This window comes from Mustela putorius, unplaced genomic scaffold (genome assembly GCF_011764305.1).
Source record: "Mustela putorius furo isolate JIRA1106 unplaced genomic scaffold, ASM1176430v1.1 tig00003909_pilon_pilon_pilon, whole genome shotgun sequence".
In the NCBI taxonomy this organism is placed as follows: domain Eukaryota; kingdom Metazoa; phylum Chordata; class Mammalia; order Carnivora; family Mustelidae; genus Mustela; species Mustela putorius.
In genome coordinates this window covers 33,172,054-33,192,962 of record NW_025422057.1, presented here as the reverse complement: position 1 = coordinate 33,192,962, position 20,909 = coordinate 33,172,054, and the positions used below count along the sequence as shown (strand labels likewise).

The following is a 20,909-nucleotide window of genomic DNA, read 5'->3' as shown; positions in this document are numbered from 1 at the left end:
CCTATTTGTCTTTCAACGATGGCATCAGTCAGGTGGAATCAGCAAGCAAGACCAAGGTTTTAGCCAAATGCTGCGGAGAGAGAGAGAGAGAGAGAGTTTCATTTAACTTCATTTTTCCAGCCAGGGCTGGCTCCAAAGCGAGTTTTTCTCACTCGTTCTTCTGCTACACGCACAGCAAATTCCCAGAGGTTTCTGAGACTGCCGAGATCTGATACAAGAGGACGGCTCCCGCCCACCCGCCCACCCACCCACTAATAAGACATAAAGCCGTCCTATTTTTGGTAACAATTAAAGGCCCTCTCGGTGCAAGCAAAACGCTGTTTATTTTCTGTTACATCACTTCACTTTGCCTTCGAAGGCTGTTCTGTGCTCAGTGTTCTCGTGGTGATGCAAGTCGGCTCTCTCCTCCAGCAGTTGGGTCCCTCCCATCGCACAGCACCTCACAGGTCTCTTCCCTGAGCAGTGCGTTGCTGGAGCGAAGAGCAGCTCACGAATCAGCTGCAGGTCCCCGTTTTGAAAAGCAGAGATACAGAGGCAGAGGAAACGGGTGGACTCCTGTGTGACCTGGTCTCAGAGCAAGACAATCACCAGCTGAATTCCAGAAGCCCTGTTCATGTTTGGGGATATTTTTTCGACTGCATGGAATCAGAGAGAAGCCAAAGGATGGGAACTGCCTGCATCCCCCTGAAAAGAATTGCTTATTTCCTATGTCTCTTATCTGCGCTTTTGCTGACTGAGGGGAAGAAACCAGCGAAGCCAAAATGCCCTGCCGTGTGTACTTGTACCAAAGATAATGCTTTATGTGAGAATGCCAGATCCATTCCACGCACCGTTCCTCCTGATGTTATCTCATTGTAAGGCCCGTAAGCATTTTGATATCTAATTTACGATTTAAAAATTCCAGCCGATGTATTTGGGGCTTTGTATGTATCGGTAGAAGGGCATGGAGAGAGAATTTCCTCTTGCGTGCTTGGCCATTTGACAGTGCTAACATTTTGCTGCATTTAGAAATTTTGATTTTGATTAAGCTGCTATGGAACATGCTTAGATATCCCCCACCCCTGAACATTATTATGAGAAACCTGTAGCCGATTTCATCTCTCCTGCTCCATCTGGGAAGGAACAGTATGGTACTTCATAAAATAGTGTCAAAATAGTGACTGTTTTGCTAAACTGGATTAACATAAGGTTTGTTCTGTGTGTGTGTGTGTCTCTTTGTGTACGTCTGTTTGTTTTTTGTTTGTTTTCTTTCAGATCCTTTGTGAGATCTGGTTTTACTGAAATCTCAGAAGGGAGTTTTTTATTCACACCATCGCTGCAGCTCTTGTGAGAAATATTTATATCATGACTATTTTTAATATAGCATATATTTGGATAAGCCCTCTAGTAAAACGATCTCAATATTAATTTTGTCAAATGTGATTGCATTTCTGGGAAGAAAAAGACATCAGTAAAGTCAGAGGTAGCTGGGTTTGTTTGGGACTGGACACGAGCAGTGCAGGTTGATTCTTTGCAATGGTAAATTTGCTAACCTGTAATGCTGACTACTCTAACGGCTATTTATGAAGTTGTTGGAATGTTTGCAACAATGCTCCCAATTCCATGCCACTATTTTACTTTCATTTTTGACTTGGGAACTTTGCTTATTTTGCCCTGGAGTTTTTGAATTAGTCGATAGAGAACCCTGCATAACATATGCGCTCAAGATGTTGTCTCCCGGGGATCTGGGGCGAGCTGCTATTCTGTATGATTTACCATGTGGGGAAAAACAAATCCGGGTTCTTTCTAGGTAACTCCTTAATATATTAACTCTTGTGAGATTGTTTTCTAATCTCCCATCACTTATAACTAGTCGCCTTACAAGGAGGCAAAGAAAATATTAATATAGGGTGGTGTGAAGGATTAGTCTTTGCCGTATGTTTTGAGTTAGCCACGAGGGAACCACCTATTCTGGCTATGTCTCAAAATAGTCAAAAAACAATATTTGACTAAGAAATTCTATTTCTCCACCGGCATAATATCACATGTATCATTTGTTCTGACGTGTAATGTTTGGCCATTGGAGTGCTAGTTCTTAGAGCTGGACCATGTGAGGGTCAAGAGGTCTCCCCAGACTCAGGTGTCAGGCGACAGATTGAAGTTGTAGTGATATGGTTCCAGGAGGAAATTAGCCAATTGTTGATCAACTGAGTTTTCATTATCTGAACTGCATGATTCAGGACACAAGTTTTTTGCTTGCTTGTTTTTTTGTTTTTTGGGTTTTTGGGGTTTTTTTTTTTTGCCTTAATTAATCATTTTGGCTCTTTGAGGTTATATATACAGAGACAAACAGCATGATTTGAAACTGGAGAGACCTGTGTAAATCTAACCCCAGCACTCACTAGAAACTAGACAAGGAATCTTGTACAAATGACTCCATCTCTCTGAGCCTCAGTCTCCTCATCTATAAAATGGAGGTGTTGATACATTGAAGGATTGTTATCAGAGATAGATAAGATTTAAGTAGATAAATGCTTGGCATCGGGTATGACAAATGGTTACACATTTTAGGAAAGGTAGTGTTTTTAATTTTTACATAAAGCTAAAAAGCTAAAAAAAAAAATCTATAAATTAATTCTGTTAATATGTTGTTTTAACTATATGAAATTCCAAAACTGGTTTGACTATTTCTTTGAATTCATAAACCTGATTAGGTGTTCGGACATTATGTAACAATGTTGGCTAATGTCTTTCTACTAGCGAGTGTCTTGGGGTAATATGCAATTGAGCAGAGTATTCTTAAGGGATTTATCTGATTGATGGCTAGTGGTATGATTAGGGGAAGAGTTAGCACATCAGACAAATCCAAAAAAGAGTCTTCAGTACACAGAGAGGCAAAGTCTCCCATGGCAGGATCCTTCTGCAGCATAAGAATTGGTTATATCTGAAAAAGTGATAATTGTGCTTATGTTGTCCACTTGTTAAATAAATAAATGGCTCATTTAAAAAGCATCCTTTTCCAGAGCTAAGGCACCTCTTTCCCTCCCAGGATAGTGAAATAGGTGAGTCCTTAAAATTCAAGGAGAAGCGTCAGTCAACACATTCTAATATTCCAACACTAAATAGACATTAGCTGTGACACAGAAAACCTGGACTGAACAACCCAATCAGTTAGAACATGTCTACTTTTTTTTTTTTTTTGCCAGGGGACCAGCCTCCCAAGCGCAGATGCTGGACAGTGGTATAGGAATAGTTACCGGCTGCTGCGGGGTAATGTGATTACACGTATTTAGAATCACAGAGGGAAGCCAAGGAACTGGTTTTTAAATAGCCCACACCGAGTGTGTGCCATGCCCCTGTGTCCCATGCTCTGAGTTCCTATGGAACATTCCAGCCCTTATTTCTAAAAGCAGTTCAGGTTTCAGAAATAACAAAAGGGCAAGTAATTCTTGCCCTGTATGTCCTTACTTAACTCACATTGGCTAACCTTCGACATGCAGATTTGTGCCTGGGCAGAGTTTATGCATAAGTGTCAGGTGTCGAAGTTTGTCTCTGATCCCGGCACCTTGTTTTCTAAAGATTTTGCTCCCTATTCTTCCTGCTCAATGTTTTTTGCGTCCTCCTCTTCAGAAGAGGGTCTAATAAGCTCATTTTCACCGAGGAGGAACTAAATCGTAAGGATCCAAATGGGAATTGTGCCATAATCATAACATTGATGGGAATAGATGGTTCACGGATGAAGAGTTCTTCTGTGGGGCAGGGCCGCCGGGTGCCCTGAAAACCCCACGTGGGCTGCCAGTCCCTCCTGGAATACGAAGAGGAAGGGGCCTGAATTTGCCTTTGTGTGACTTTGGCCATCAGACAAGGCCTGGATCACAGCAGAGGTGGCTTGTGTTTTGCAATGAATTCTAACAGCCTTTGTGACCATGGATTACCAAATTGACCTGTACTATCCTGTGAAGGGATAAACTTCAGACTTGATGCTGCTTCATTGTTGTGCAAAGACAGTTGGTTTCTTGCCCTGTTGTTGAAAAGGGAAAAGAAATGTCCCATTCCCGTGATCCATGCTAACAATCTGATAATTTTGTTATGGTCCCAAATGCTTTTTCAGACCTTCTGCAGAAGCATGATGAGAAGTACTTTTTAAAAATGTCAGCATGAGGTACTGAGGAAAACAGATGCAGTGCCCTTTTAAGTTACATACAGTGTTTGGGGAGAAAAGATCCTGCTAGGCCAAGGCTGACAATGTGTTTTGGAGGGCAGGAACAACAAAAACCCACACTCTGTAGAGAGTAGAGGAAGAATAGAACTATCTAATAAAAATTCATCAAAAACAGTGAACAAAATGTTTAAAAAATACCTTATTTCTGGTTTTAAACAGCCACAATAACAAAACTTTGCCCAAGCAAACGCAATTTCATTCATGTTTTCCATAGAGTCAGTTGTGAGACATAACCAATGAGAATAATTATTCATTTGGGTTTGCATTTAGTGGTGGGGAACAGTGCTTGTAGCAAATGGAATTTGTAGAAATGTGTTTTCACACATTAAAGCCCTGTTCTTCTCAACTACAGACTGAAATCCCCAATGACAAAGGCTCATTTCAGAAGTAAAATTCTAACTGAAGAGTATAAAATGTGGCTACATTGCCATTTGTTTATAAAATTTTTAATTAACCAAATCCCTCCAACTCTTGCGAGAGTTCTGTTTGCAGGGAGCAAATTACAGGGTTGTGCTCAAAAAAAAAAAGAAAAGAAAAGAAAAGAAAAATCCATGTATATAAGAATTCAATTGGTCAGAAAAAAAAATTCTATTTATTCCAGTGAGATTTGGTCCTATCTGAAGCAAGAGAATTGATCCCTCTGGGGAAAAAAAAAATCATTATTTCTTTTATTAATCCACAGTCAGCACACAAGTACATAGCCCCTAAGAAGTAAAAAATTAAAAAAGGAAAAAGTAAATACCATGAACAAGATAAATAATATGTCCGTTCTTTTTTTTTTTTTTTAAGATTTTATTTATTTATTTATTGGACAGATGGAGATCACATGTAGGCAGAGAGGCAGGTAGAGAGAGAGGGGGACGTAGGCTCCCTGAGGAGCAGAGAGCCCAATGCAGGGCTCGATCCCAGGACCCTGAGATCATGACCTGAGCCGAAAGCAGAGGCTTTAACCCACTGAGCCACCCAGGAACCCCAATATGTCCGTTCTTATTAAGGTTTTATCATTTAGTCTTTCAAAATACTATCTGTCCAGGAAAAAAATACCATATCTCACCTTTGGAAGTGATTGGCCCCTTTTTCTATTCCTCCTTATATTACAAGAATAAGAAAAATGTAGCACCCTTTAATGACTACTCAAGCCAGACCTAAATGCTAAGGGGGCTTCTGGGGGAATTGTTAGCTGGTTATGGATGAGCCTGGTTTTGTTTGGGGCCAGCTGATGCCCCTCACAATAGACCACGAAGTAACAATTTCAGTCAGCAACTAGGTTGTGTTGTCTACAATACGCCTCATGACCCATGGCTCTGATTTTCAACTTTTTAATTACTTAGTTGTTGTGACTGCAAAGCAACCTTGTGCAATCAATGTTTTCTCTGAAAATGGATTTCTTCCTCTCAATTATTCAAGCGAGAATCTTAGGAGTTATTGGCCCTCCTCCTTCAGTGTCCACTTCCAACCAGACAAGTCCTCTCTCAAACAGGATGAGAACCTGCCACCTCCTCTGCACCCCAAGGCCATGGCCCTAATTAAAGCTGCCATCAGGGGCTCACGGGCTGCTGTGGGAATTTCTGCATCAGGTGCTCCTGCTACCCGCCTCCATTAGTGTTACTTCCAGAAACTCCGATCTCAGTTCCCTGAAAACAGAGAAAATCTGAACAACCGAGTTGGCATTCATAGAATGTAGATATTTGGGCAAGGTCATCGTTTATAATATTGATACCATACGTGCATGCACACACACACACACACATGTGCACACAGACACTCCCCAAGCTCCATCAAACTGAAGTACCTAATTCCCTGACCTCTGTTCTCTCAAACTCTATAGACTTTCTGGATATCTCTAGTTCTTCCTGTCATTTACTAGAATTATCTGTGCTTCTATCTGCCCCATGTCTCTGGACCTCATGGAGGGTTATCCAGAGCCAATTCAATTTTTTGTTGAATTCAATCCATTTGTTGGATTCAATTTGTTGAATTCAATCCATATTTTCACAAATTTTATACTGAAGAGTCTTGCTTTCCTAACAGTAGATAGTCACATTCTTTTTTATGGTAGTGTACCCTATCAGATATCACGCGAACTAATTGTGTGGACATCTAGAAAGTGAACGGAATCAAAACAATGTGAAGAGGTTCTGTTCAGCCTCAGAGTGAAGGTGCTGTTCACGGGCTCAGTTATTTCCCGCGTACTGGCATTTCACGTTGGGAATCGGCCTCCTTCCTGAGGAACCAAGGACTACCCATACAAAGAGAGTAATGGTTGGGTGATACTCCCTCAAGTTAAAGAGGAGCCCCCCCCAATCTGTCTTAGGGACCCAGGTAACCTAGAAAGTTTGAGACAGAACACAACAGGCCATCATCGGGGAGCCCCCAGGTCTGAGGCTCCAGTTCCTGGAGGACCTGTACTCTCCCTCCTGAAGGCCTGGATACAGCCTAGATCTGAGTGGGTCAAGCAGAGTCTAGTCAGGAAACTGCCTTGCCTTTGGGACCAGAACAAAATAGTGGAGGGAAGTCTGGGAGGCACGGGACATTTTCTTCCCCAGGAGAGGCCAGAGAGAGTGGCAGTTTGTCGGCGAACACCTCCTTCCTTTTCGCTGTCCCTTCACTTTCTTGCTGCCTTTTCCCTAATCTCTTCACCCACTTTCCTGGGCTATCTCAATCCCCTCTTCTGCATCATGTGTATTGGTTATACATATAAATTATACTTCCAAAAAGAAGAAAAAGGAAAAAACATGGTGTTATGATGTTAAACTTCTTCAACAGAGATTTCTAGTGTACCAGAATTTACAAGGCAAAGCATCCAAAGCCTTTCTTAGACCCATTGCTGAGTCTCTTCTGTCCCACGTGGACTTCTTCTAGGCCTTTGACATGTAAAAAAAATCATATTTGCTTCCCAGGTTCTCTGGTGATTCTGGAGGCTGACTAGCATCAAGGGTGTATGAAGGGTAAAACTTCCCCTTAATTCAGTCTGATACGACCTCCAAAGCGAAATGTTGGTTAAGCAGTATTAAGATGAAAAAAAAATTCCCTAATAGAAAGGTAATTTCCTTTCTGACTTATTTATACTTGCTTAGCTATCAGTATGTATTCATTGTAGTGTTGCAAGCAGGAACAAAATGAAAGCAAAAGCCTCCCATCTCAGTAAATGCATTGTGGGATTCTTTGGTGCAACAGGCACAGCATTGGGCTTTGTGAGGGACACGAAGATGAGAGTCAGCTCTCTCTCCCTCCCTGCTCTGATATGGCAGATAGAGTTTGGCAGCAATCCCTAAAAAGATAAATTGTAATCGCCTGTGTTTGAATGTATCACAAGGTGTTCTCTTTTTAAACTTTCTTATCCTCAGGTAGTCTTGATGGCCTTTCTCATTTTGTTCAAAATGATACTCAGTTGATTGGCAATGATGATGACTTTTGCTAACTGTTGAGATATGGGCTAAAAAATGATTACAGGGCCTTTATGTTGACAGCTGTGATATCAAAATGGCTAACCCTGGAGAGCTGGCAATATGGCAAGCAGTAAAGGGCACAGGGTTTTTTTTTTGTTTGTTTGTTTGTTTGTTTGTTTTTAAGATTTTATTTATTTATTTATTTGACAGAGGTCACAAGTAGGCAGAGAGGCAGGCAGAGTGAGAGAGGTAAGCAGGCTCCCCGCTGAGCAGAGAGCCCGATGTGGGGCTTGATCCCATGATCCTGAGATCATGACCTGAGCGGAAGGCAGAGGCTTTAACCCACTGAGCTACCCAGGTGCCCCAGGGCACAGGTTTTGTGGTCAAATAAACATGGGTCCAGTCTCCACTCTGCTGCTTAGTAGTTCCATGATTTGGGGCAAGTTTAATCAAGCCTCATGATTTGCATCTGCAAAATGGGGAATAGCCATCATACCTCCTGCACAGGATTGCAGTGAGGATTAAATGAAACAATAGATGGAAAATGCTTGGCACAGTTCCTGTACCTCAATAATAAACGTTAGTTTTTATTATGGTTTTTGAAAATCACTTTAATTTGACCAACCATGATATTGGATTAGCATCTGATTGTATGGGCTGTGTTTGCTTATGATCCTAGATTCAAAATGTTGTTGTTCTACCCATAGGTGTCCATCAGAACCTGCTAAGCAATCTTGCCTTCAAATACCTCTCACCGAAAACATAAACTATTTGCCTTTCTGGGGTTACAGGACTAAGAGGAAGCAGAATCCTCTCCCTTCTTCCTCATGGAAAAAAAAAAAAAAAACTAGCACCAAATTTTGTAAAACACTATTTTATTCAAAATAATTAACACTATCCAGTCTTCAGATGGGTAGTTCTGTGGTAGGAGGAAAGAGGTCTGAACTCAAAGACATGAGTTTCAAATCCAGGTCAGTCACTAATGGGCTTTCTGAACTTGGGTTGGTCACGAAATACCCCTGGGCCTCAGATTTTTTTTTTTAAGATTTTTATTTATTTATTTGACAGATGGAGATCACAAGTACGCAGAGAAGCAGGCAGAGAGAGAGAGGAAGAAGCAGGCTCCCTGCTGAGCAGAGAGCCCGACGCGGGGCTCGATCCCAGGACCCTGGGATCCTGACCTAATCTGAAGGCAGAGGCTTTAACCCACTTAACCACCCAGGCGCCCCTGGGCCTCAGATTTTATATGTATAAAATACCAGAGATAGATAAAATTGTGATTCTCAAACTCAAACGCCAATGGGGATTGGGTGTTAGGGTAAATAAAGGAAGCAGTTGAGTATAAGACAATAGTGGATGGTAGTAACCAAGGTAAACCAGAGAAGACATGCCTTGTCTAAAAATGACAAGATCCTCAGCTCCAGCAGATCATTGCTGATGAGAATATGGTACATGAGCATGGAGCCATATTTTTCTAATTTTCAGGGGAAGGCAAAAATTTGGAATCAGATTTTTTTTTAAAGGCTAAAAAACAAACAAAACATAAGTTGACATTTTGAGACCTGTCTACTCAATTAACTAAGGTGTCTTCCTGTCTTAAAAAAATTCTATTGCATTGTATTCCATTCTACAAGTAGAATTCCTAGAAATTAATATATATAGAAGGTGGTCTCATTAAAGAAATGAAAAACATTTATTGGATCATTTCTAACATTAAGCAGCAAATTAGATTATTAAATGAAAGAGTCTCATAATATGGAATTGGTTATTATAAAGTCATCATTAAAAATAATTATGTGGTTCTCAATTTTCCAAGTAGATCCTCCGGGATTTTACCAAGACCTCCCCATGATGACTGATGATAAAACAATATTTCATTATTTCTCCCCTGGGTAGGGAGTAGAGAGAAATTGTTGTGCCCATTTACATGACAAGATGGCAGGTGTTTGCCTGTGTACAATGTGATTAAAAAGCAATAAGCCTTAAAAAAAATAGACCAGAATTTATATGTACAAACAATTCTGGAGTCATTAGAGAATTCCTGTGGGAGGTCTTAGATTCCTCCCAGCTACGATTCCACAGCTAAGCATTTCTAGATCCTTCTTTGAGAACTATCTTTACTGCCAGTTTACAAGCCATACAATAAAACCAGGCAAAGTTTTGTTAGGGGGTGTTTGTCATGTTTGTATTGCCTGAGGCTAAGCACTTTATGGACCTCATTTCTTTACTTCATCATCACAATAACCCCATGAGGGGATATGATTACCTCCATTCCACAGATGAAACACTGAGTCATAAAAGGGTTTTAGGTAACCTCTTCTATGTCACAACCCTCCTAAGTGGCACATCTGGAGCTTAACCTTACATCCTCACTTTTAACTACTTGCATCTACTTCCTCTTGAACATGAATCACTGGGCTTGACTTCACATAGTTCCATTCCCCAAATCCAACCCCCTCTCAAAGGGTCAACCTTTGCCATTAATGGGGGTATTCAGGGGAATGTGTCCTGATTCCTGAGGACAATTAATGAGAAGGAGTTTCAAAAGCCCTTTGAAAGAATGGCAGCATTACTGGCAAGAGCAACTCGTTTCCCTAGGATTTAATTCTCATTTGTATGTGTAAGCCCTGGTCCCCTTGCTTGGAAAAAGAGAGAAGAAAATAGCAAAAGAAAAAGGACTTACATACTTTAAAGTTATGCCTTAGACCAACATCTTCTAAACTTGTGTCCAGTGGAACTGTTGTCCAGCAAGAAACAGGTCTATGCTCAAATAAATTTGGGAAACTGTACATTTTATCTCCCCACCTTGGCTACTCACAATGCACTTTGGCTTAGAAAAGCCTTTGGAATTATGTCATTTCACTTCTCTTCACATCTCATAGGATATTGGAATCTATGCTTTTGGGATTCATAGTATTTACTAACTTAATTATTTATACCTCACCTTGTTCTAGAAAGGCTTGCTAGCAGTCCTTAGACAAGTGCAAAGAACTCCACCTTAAAGGATACACTACACCATCTATCTCCATATAAGGAGTTAACTCAGTTTTATTAGTGTGGATTCATGGAGTGTGATATCCAGGAGCATGCCTGCCTCCCACACTGTCCAGCTGGTCAAGCAGCTTGGCTCTGGGGACCTCTCAGGGGATGCTCCACCTTTCTGAGGAAGTAGCTACCCCTCACAGCACATTTAACAGGAAAAAGCCCCTGAGCTTATATTTACACTCTCACTATTTTTGTTTGGAGCAGGTTCCCTCACAGCCATTTCCCAAATGGCTAATCCAGCATTTCCCTGGGTATGTTTCATGGAATAGTCATTAAACATAAAGCTCAATGATAAAAGGGTCCCATGATCAATAAAATTGGGAAGCTGTGTATTTCATTCCATTTTGAAGAGTCTCAGTTTATTTAAGGATAGAAAGATTAGTGTGATTAAGAACCCTAATGATCTTTACTTATTTACTTTCCCCAGACTTATCTGTTTCTCTGTTCATGTAAAACCTCTCAAGGCCTTGTATTCTAGGGAATAGACTTTGGGAACTTCTAGGCAAGGCTATTCTAGATCTGCAGCAGACACTGGGCAGATCTGATGGGATTAAAAAGAGAAAGCATGGCCTCACCTATGACCATCACCAGTTTGAGCACAGAATCCCAGCTTTGCCAGTTACAAGCTTCAAATTACTTTGCCTCTCTTACCTCAGTTTCCTTCATATTTTAAGAGGAGAATATAAAACCTAAATTACAGTGTTCACTTTAAGATTAAAATGAGTTCATAGATGGCAAGCTGCTGAAGATGAGGATTGGCACAGAATGGGCTTTCCAAAAAATGTAAGTCCTTTATTCTTGGTGCTTCAGGACCAGGGCAATACAGACTGAATTTATAAACAACATCGGGAGGGGTGGGCTGTTGACTAGTTATGTCAATTCCTAGACTAGTTATGCCAACTCCCAGAAAGGAAAAGTTTGACTGTCCTGGGATAAGAGGTAATAGACCATAAAAACAAAGAAGTAGACCCATGATGTGATCTTTGCTAGTAGGCATCATATCAAGAATATTCCCAAGGGGATCCCTGCAGATCTAAAACCAACATTCTAATCCTGGCCCTGCTACTGATAAAAGATGTATGTGACCTTGGGTAAATCCCTTAACTTCTGCAGGCCTCAGTTTCCTCACCTGTTAAAAGAGGAAATGAACCATCTATCTCTCTGGAAAGTCCCTCAGCTACCACCAGATTTATGTGAAGCTAAAGTAGGGCTATTTCCCATCAACCCAGATGAAGCAGACCTGGTGGTCTACTTAAGGATCAGCTGAATTTCACTGAAAATTTTTTTCAAGGATAAGAGACCCAACCCCCCCCCCCCAAAATGAAACACCATGACATAAGGTGCTCACATGTGATGCTTCCCATTTTAATGCTTTCCTGTCTTAAAAGTATATTTTTAAATATTCAAATGTAAATTATTCACATGGCACATGCCCTTAGAATGTGCGCATTTAACTAAAGTGAATCATCAGCCTATTATTAATTATCATCCAACCAGCCCTATTCTTTTGGATAAAGGAGAATATTAGGATCTCAAGGGGCTGAATCATTTCAGCACAGCAAACTGTACATAAGTTGTCAAATCCCTCCAGCTATGCCCCTAACTTTCCCAGCAGCTTATGGCCTAGGTGGCTTCACGTCTCATTTGGCTGTATATGCATGTATACATCACAGATGTTCCTAAATTTGTGCATTTTTGTGTTTGCACACACTCCCCATGACTGCTTCATTCCCAGGACCACAACTGTCTGGGACAGGTGACAATCTCACTAGCTCTCAGTTTCCCTAGAAGTAAAAAAAATCTATCTAAAGGCTCTCCCAGCTCCAGTGTTTTATGTCTATGCTCTTTGCTTAGATATTCTTTGGCAGAAGCATAGGAGACATGCTCACATATATTATCCCATGTAATTCTTAGAATCTTCCAGGAAGTCCTTTTGCTATTATAATTCCTATCCTGACAGACGATGAAACAGATTCATCTACTTCATGTATCATGCATGTAATGAGTGGCAGTTACAAACTTAAAAACCAGATTCTCTGTTCTGTATCTGATCAATGCCATCTCCAAGCGACAACCACGTGTTGGCTGCTCACTCTTCTTCTTCATCCGGAGTAGCCCTCACCAAGGTGAGAGTAGCCAGGAGAATCTGCTCTGGCTTAAAATCATGCTCTGACGCCATGCAGGCCACTCATGGGTCAATGACAATTCTGACGATCATGGAGATGTCGCAAGTACCTACAGGAAGTTTGAAGAAGTATCGGTAGAACCAGGGGGCCCTTGCACACGACTAGGTGAGCAGTCTGGCTTGAGACAAGGGAGGTTTTCTCAGCAGGGTTACACCTGTCATTCAGCTGTCTGCAGACCTGCCTCCACACCACTCCCCACTCCCTGTGCAGAGCTCGTGCCTACTCTTCCATGAATGAAGCCCACAGTGCTGCAAGCATAGATTCCTATATATCTCAAGCTAGAAACCACCTAGCCTCCTCCTCTGACAATGTAGAGTTAAGTCTTAAGGCCACACAGAGGATTTATGACCAATTCACAGGAATTAAGACCCAGACTTCCTGATTCGCTCTTCACTATGCTCCTTCCTTGGAACCTGAAAAAGTGAGGAACCTGGGTAGAAAACCACTTCAGCAGCCCATCAGCCTCGTCATCAACACCTGTGCCTGCCCAGGCCTTTTGCTCCGGTGGCTTCCCATCTCTGGCTTCTTGGCTGGATATCTGGCAGCCTGAAACTTGACCTTCTTCCCCTGTAGCTAGATCTGCATTCTCTGATCTGCTCATTTCTTTACTTCTCTGTCGCCACCTTGGTTTCCCTCAAGACTCTGAGCTCCACACTAACCTTGTTGCCCACTTTTTTCTCCTTTTGAATTAAATGCTCTGGTCCTAGCTTTTCAGTTCACCCAGGAACCCCCTATCAACTTTACAACCTTGGTATTAATTTACTGCTTGTAAAGAAATATGACCCGCCCATCTAGGTAGTTGGATATAACAGGCACCAGAAGGAGCAATTAGAACTCAAGGTGAACAGATATTTTTCAGAGATATCATCTTCTGTTCCCAGTGAAATATTAACATCATTAAAATCATGAAGTCTTTTTTAAAAAATCCTATCATTGAGAGGGGATTTTAATAATATTATTCTAAATACTTGCAGAAATCAGATATGCGATTTTAAAAGATTATTACCTTTCAAGACTTACTGGATGCCTTACTCAGAAGTAAAGTCATATTTTTAAATGCTTTCCTTTCAAATCAAAAAGAATAAAAATATATGAATTGAGCACTAAACTCAGTATCTTGAGGAAGTCAAGAGAACATAAATAATAATCGGATACAATAATAAATTAGGAAGCAGTAGGAATAATAAATAAATCCAAGATTTGGTTCTTGGAAAAATCCAATAAAATAGGAGACATTTGAAGGAAAAAACACTCATAAATGAGGAAAGCATCAATTATTCAACAAAAGGTTTTGAGTAAATTTGAGTGTGTGTTTGGGAAAGAATCAAGGCAGTGTTTCACCTCACATTATACATAAAAGGAAGTCCCAAATCGATTGAGGAGTCAAACGTTTAAAAGAAAAAAATTTAAGAGGGTGGACATAGGTGATATTTCATTGATCTTTATGTGGGAAAGAATATTTTAAGAATAAAAGCAAAGAATATACAAGGGAAGCTGATGCATTTTGTTAAAAATGTAAAATGTCTACCTGTTAAAAATCATGAATGAAAAGACAAGTCATAATCAATAGGGAAAAACTCTTAGCATCAAATAAAGATAAGAAAAGAGTAAGTAATGTTTTTAATATATAAAAGGGCTCAGAACCAACAGAAATTATCAAAGGACATGGCTTCATAGAAAAAGAAACAAAAATTATAATTCTAAATGTTGATGTGGTAGAACAGGCAAAAATATTTGTATATGAGGATGGTTATGGTAGTGATTAATAATAAAAATTGGAATCAACAAGAAAAAAATTTAATTACATTTATAACAGAAAACATACTCATCTGTTAAAATTATATTGAAAATTTATTGTCATGAGAAATTGATCATGATAAAATAAGTATGTGAAAAGGGAAGAAGAACATAACATCATTATCCCAATTTTATAAATATACATGTGTATATCTCATATATGTTCATGAATATGTATATCAATATCTTTGGGTAGTTTGATTATGCAATCTTTATTTTTTCCTTTAAACTTTCTGTGTTTTTCAGAATCTCTACAATGAGGATATTGTATTCATAAACAGAATACACTGAAGTGCATTCCAAAATTTTAACATCTTTACTTGAAGAAAAATATGGGCTTAAATGATCTTAATGTCACTTTGAGACTACTTAAATTGATTTATTAGTTCCTTTTAAAAAGGGATTATTATTTTACTAGATTTCTTAAATCTATGAGCTGAGCAGTGTTGTCATGATTATTTGCCAGAATGGAGATATTAAGACCCTATTCTGAGCAGCTACCGGACGAGGGCCTCATGATCTTAAGCAAAGCTTTTAACAGCCCTCTGAGCCTCAGTTTCCTCCCATTCAATAGATATTAGCAACTCCTCTACCACTTTCCAGAATTTTTCCAAAGACCAAAGAATATAATCCAGCAGGAGTCTATGAAATATAGGCTATTATGAAGGCAATGCCATTCTTTAAATAATGAGCTATTGCCTGTCTAGAATTAACAGTTGGTTTGTACGGTCATCCTAAATCTCCTTCTTGTAAGGAAACATATACTCCTTTGGTTGCAGAGGGAGAAAAAGTCCTCCCCATTCCTCCTGTAGCTCCTTTTCCTACTGAATTTGTGAGGGTGCTAAGAGATCTAAGGGCATCACCTTTGGTGGTAAGATACAGATAGCTCATCGCACATCCCTGTGTCCAACTCCACCAAAACTCTACAAGGAAATGCCTAGTGTTTTCCTTCACTGAAAATAGAGGAAATGGCAGAGACCTCACAGGCTCCCACAAGACCAGGAGTGAAGGGCAGATTCTACACTATCTCCAGACAAATCCACAGGATGACTGATTGGAAAGTCTGCGGGATCCAGATCTCTGATTTGTGGCTCAGAGTACCAACTTCATTCATATGGTACACTGGTCCCCACCAACCCTTCCATGATGCTATTGTGAGGATGATTGTCAAATCTGAATCATATTATTGCAGATTCTTACTACATGTAGTTAAGGGGACAGGACAGTCCACAGCCACCGCTCCAACCAGACTTGCTGCAAGGAGAGCTGACTGCTCTCTCGGTGGCCACAGGTAAAGGAGGGGAACAGGAGTAGGGAAACTGACCAGAAGGAAAGCCCAGGCTGCACCTGGGGAGTCACCTGGGGAGCTTTTGAACATTCCAATGCCCAGGCTACACCCCACATGTAGAATTTAACTGGAACCCCTCAGGGCAAAACTGGGTATCAGTATTTTTAAAGTTTCTCAGGTCATTCCCAAGTGCAACCAAAACTGAGAAGCAGCGGCTTGGGATTGAACACAGATCTAGGCATCCCCACTACTCCAACATTTCCCTCTCTTTGTGAGGCCTCTTCCACATTCTGCTCTCTCCTGAGTGTGGCTTGCACACACTTTGCATGCCATATAGCTAACTAAACCTGAGGCATGCTTTCTCCTTCGGCTCTTCTACTGGCTGGCTCCATCTATGCTGATTCCCAATCCCCAGAAGGGGACTCGTTGTTAACCCAACTAGCCTTTTTGACCAGGACATTTGGGCCTTGGGAGGTTGACCCACCTCAGAATCAGCTATCCTGGATGAAGACCCGAGCCCTTCTTGCCCTAATAATCTGTGGGAATGGACACAGGTCGTGTACTATAAAAGATGGCCACCGTGGTCCTCTCCAGGTCTGTCGCATGTGAAGATGGTGTCGGGTGGCACAGTTTCCTTTTAACAGCGACTGTGGGATTCTTTAATATCTGGATCAATAACAACAAATCATAATATTGAAATCAAATATATTTCCAAGAAATTCATAAAAATTAGGGATCAGAGTTTTACCCTCTTTATAGAACATGATTTTTAGTCTTTTTCTAAGTATAGATAGGGCAATAAAATGAATAGCCTGCTCAACTATATTTATTGTGTATATATAAATTTTATATATCTTTGTCCACAGAATCCTTGTGGGCACATGGGTGGCTCAGTCAGCTGAGTATCTGCCTTCAGCTCAGGTCATGATCCCAGGGCTGTGGGATCAAGTACTGCATTGGGGCTCTCTGCTCAGCAGGGAGTCTGCTTCTCCCTTTCCTTCTGCCCTACCCCCTGCTCATGCTCTCTCATTCTCTCTCTCTCAAATAAACAAATAAAATCTTTAAAAAAAAGAAAACTACAATTGAATTTAGAATCAAAAGACTAAGATATTCATTATTACCTTATTATCTTTCTTGTTTTTATTAAGAAACTTTTTTTATTGAAATATACACAATGAAAAGTGCATATATCTTAAGGGTTTAACTCAATGGTTTTTTAAGACTTTTTAAAAAAGATTTTATTTATTTATTTGATAGAAAGAGATAGCGAGAGGAGGAACACTAGCAGGGGGTGTGGGAGAAGGAGAAGCAGGCTTCCCACTTAGTCAGGAGTCCAATGCAGGGCTCGACTACAAGAGCCTGGAATCACGACCTGAACCAAAAGCAGACGTTTAACCACTGAGTCACCCAGGCACCCCTAAGACTATTTTTTTGAGCAGCTTTAAGTTCACAGCAAAATTGGGGAGAAGGCACAGAGACTCCCCGTATGCCCCCAGCCCTCACAGGTCTCCCCCATTACCAAATCCGCTACCAGAGTAGGACATTTGTTACAACTGATGAAGCTACACCATCATCCAGAGTCCCTAGTTACATTAGGGTTCCCCCTTGGTGTTGTACATTCTACAGGTTTGGACAAATGTATAATGACAAGTGCCCATCATTATGGTATCATACAGAGTGTTTTCAATGCCCTAAAATTCCTCTGCCTATTCATTCCTCCCTCCCCACCACCATTTTTTTTTTTTTTTTTTTGTAAAATGAACACCTTTGTAACCAGCATCCAGGTTGAGAAACTCAGCACTATCCATACCTGAAAGGCTCCCCCTGTGCTCCCTTCCAGTGACTATCCACCTCTGAGAGTATCCATTATGTTGATTTCTGCCAGTATAGATGAGTTTTACTGTTTTTTTTTTAAATTTATATACATGAAATCACATATGATATACTTTATTGTGTTCTGGTTTCTTTCCCTCAACTTAGGTTTGTGAGATTCATTCATGCTTTTGCATGTAGTTTCAGCTTTAGCCAGAGATCTTGATCCTTGAAATCTAGTTAAACAAGCATTATTTAACCAGGAACTGTGCTCAGGGCTGGGGACACAAAAGCAAATAAGGGTATGTCCCTGCTACAAGAAACATTCAATTTAGTAATGTAACATTGACAACAATTTAATGTCAAGTGAATTCCTTTATTGTTTAACAAATATTTATTCAGTGTCCACTATAGGGCAGACAATGTTACAGGTGCTAGGGATAAGCAATGAACAAGCAGATACAAATTCTAATGGAAATTCTCTGTTTTACTTCCCTGACATGTGTGGGCAAGTGCTGCCCACTAATACCCATTTCCCGCTCTGTTTTGCATCTGCTTTCAACATAAGGGGAGCTGGTGCTGAAAGCTATTTCTTCTGGCGACTTGCAGTATATAGCTTTGAAGTTGCTAGTCCAACCATGAGACAATTTGTAAACCAGTGAGCAGGGGAGGCATTGCTCTGTATCTATTTTGCCTTATTCTATTCTCTCCATCCTTGATAATGCCTATACAGAATGAAACAAAAATCTGGAACCTAAAGAAGGCTTTGGATGTTAGCTTACTTTGGAGTAAAGCTGAGCAATCTTGTTGCTTTCCAGAACCATGAAATAAGAAGAAACAATTGCCAAAGTTGGACTGAAATCATAAACCTTTGAATTTCTTTTAATAATTACAAGCATCTAATATACATCATTATTCATTGGTGTTGACTTTTCAGAGCCTAGTGAATGATTTGAGCATGATGGAGGAGGGATAGAAAACCCAACATCACGCCAGGATTGATAGCTTAAGAGGAAATGGAACAGATAATCTAGTTTTATTAGTTTGGTTCCTGTTTTCCCTCATTTTTATGGAAAATGTCAAGCATATATAAAAGTAGAGATAAGGAGCACCTGGGTGGCTCAGTGGGTTAAGCCTCTGCCTTCGGCTCAGGTCATGATCTCACGGTCCTGGAATCGAGTTCCGCATCGGGCTCTCTGCTCAGTGGGGAGCCTGCTTCCCCCTCCCCCTCTGCCTGCCTCTCTGACTACTTGTGATCTCTCTCTTTGTGTCAAATAAATAAATAAAATCTTTAAAAAAAAATAAAGGTAGAGATAATAGTAAGATTCACTTCCATGTACCCATCTTTTACCTTCAAAGATTATCGATCATGCTCTATTCATCTCTAACCCACTGCCTTCCCCTCCTCTGACTGTTCTAAAGCAATCCCAGCTGTCAAATTAGTTATTCATAAATGTTCGGAAAGTGAGGTCTCTTAGTTTTAATCTCCTTAGTTAACAGGCACAGAGAGGCAAAGTCACCAAGCTGGTTAGTAGCAATTATTTTTAATCCCTAGACTTCAAAAGTAAGTCAAAAAGGTTGCTAACAGAGAATACTGGACTTTACATAGTACAGTTAAATGGTATGTATGAGACACGAATTGTCAAATTAAGTAAAACATCTGGTCTGGCCCATGACCAGGGTCACATTTTGGATAATAGTTCTAAGTGGAATAAGAGGTTCCCCCACACGAGAACCTTAATATGTAGACTGAACATCACTTAAACTGAGGTGTAAAATTGTCATCAGTACATTTAAAACCTTATTTTTAGCTTGTATCAACACTTTAGCCAATGAATTTCATAAATTAAAACTCATTCTAAAAAAACAAACAAACAAAAATATCCTTTGTATTATTTGGCCTACAACCACCTCTTTTAAATCTCCCATTCAGAAACTGACAACTCTTCCCAGTTGTTCAACAGGATGTTGGGACTGCTGGTTGATGTTCCTTTTCATCAGTAATTTCAAAATTTTTTTTTATTTTGAAATTGCAAATAAATGTATCCAAGTGAAATTGTTCTTTTCGACTAGTTAAAAATAAAATGGATCTAATACCTTTTTTAAGCTTCATTGTTTCCTATCTTCAGCCTGTCCTATTTTCTAAGAAGTTTAGTTGATGTTCATTGAGCCAATGTTAATGGCTTATCTACTCTTAGATACCAAAGCACAACTAGGCTTTGATGGAGCTACTTTTCCAGGGTTTCCAGACTTAATACCCTGAGGCACCATTGTTTGAACTGATCAGAATGTTCCAGAAGTTTCTTGAGCAAGAGGAAAAGATTCTGTTAGTGTCTTCGTTGTGCTAATGTGCAAAATGTTGCTTTGGCTGCTTTGACTGTCATACTTGTCCAGTTATATCTCAAAATGTTACCCAAGGCATGTGACATCCACACTGTGAAAAGTGGGGCATAAAGCCTCTCTCAATGAGTATTTAATGAGGAGATAATTGAGGGTATTAAAAAAAAGGCTGCAAAGATTACCTAAATAAATAACACTTTAAAAGGTAGATGTCCACTTTTTCATACACAACTCCCTCTAATTTCTCTAAGAGATAATAGCAGCGAAGATTAACAATCTATCAGGTTAACCATTTTCATTGTGTACTTTTTCTGGGCAGATTATTCACATCGAACTCCTTTGATGTGATCAGTGATGATGCTTTTATTGGTCTTCCACATCTAGAGTATTTGTAAGTAAAGAAACTTTTTTTTTTTTACATAATGATTCAGGACAAGTGCTCTCAGCTTCCTACAGCTGTCTGACAACAAATATTATAACCTATTGCAGATTCATAGAAAACAACAACATCAAGTCCATATCAAGACATACTTTCCGGGGACTAAAGTCTTTAATTCACCTGTAAGTATGAATGTTGCTATTACTTTTTAAGCTTACTAATGGATAATGCAGTTTGATAATCTGTGGGTCAAACACCCACTTCATGGTTAGTCCATGAAAACTTAAGAAACCCAAATGACTTCTTTCCATGCGCATGTGCCAAATCTCCCTGTCATCAGCCAGTGTGGATCCAGGAAACTGATCATTATTAATATGATTAGACTAATCTAACGATAATTAGGAAAATAATCTAATGCAGGGAAGTTGTGTGACTGAAATAACTTTTTTATTATCTACATCATTACTCACTT

At 40.0% G+C, this 20,909-nt stretch overlaps 1 protein-coding gene across 2 annotated transcripts in view; it reads left to right on the top strand.

Annotated features, from left to right (window-relative positions):
• Nucleotides 1–315: 315 nt before the first annotated feature.
• The window catches only part of LGI1 (leucine rich glioma inactivated 1), a 41,375-nt gene continuing 20,781 nt past the window's right edge, over nt 316–20,909 (top strand). Inside the window, exons 1-4 of one of the 2 annotated variants that reach the window (XM_004749641.3) lie at nt 317–854; nt 1,255–1,326; nt 20,378–20,449; nt 20,548–20,619. In XM_004749641.3, the coding sequence (XP_004749698.1) occupies nt 640–854; nt 1,255–1,326; nt 20,378–20,449; nt 20,548–20,619 (431 nt within the window). In that variant the 5' untranslated portion in view covers nt 317–639. Of the gene's footprint in view, nt 855–1,254; nt 1,327–20,377; nt 20,450–20,547; nt 20,620–20,909 lie in introns of both variants that reach the window. The other variant, XM_045068440.1, reaches the window with a different exon arrangement.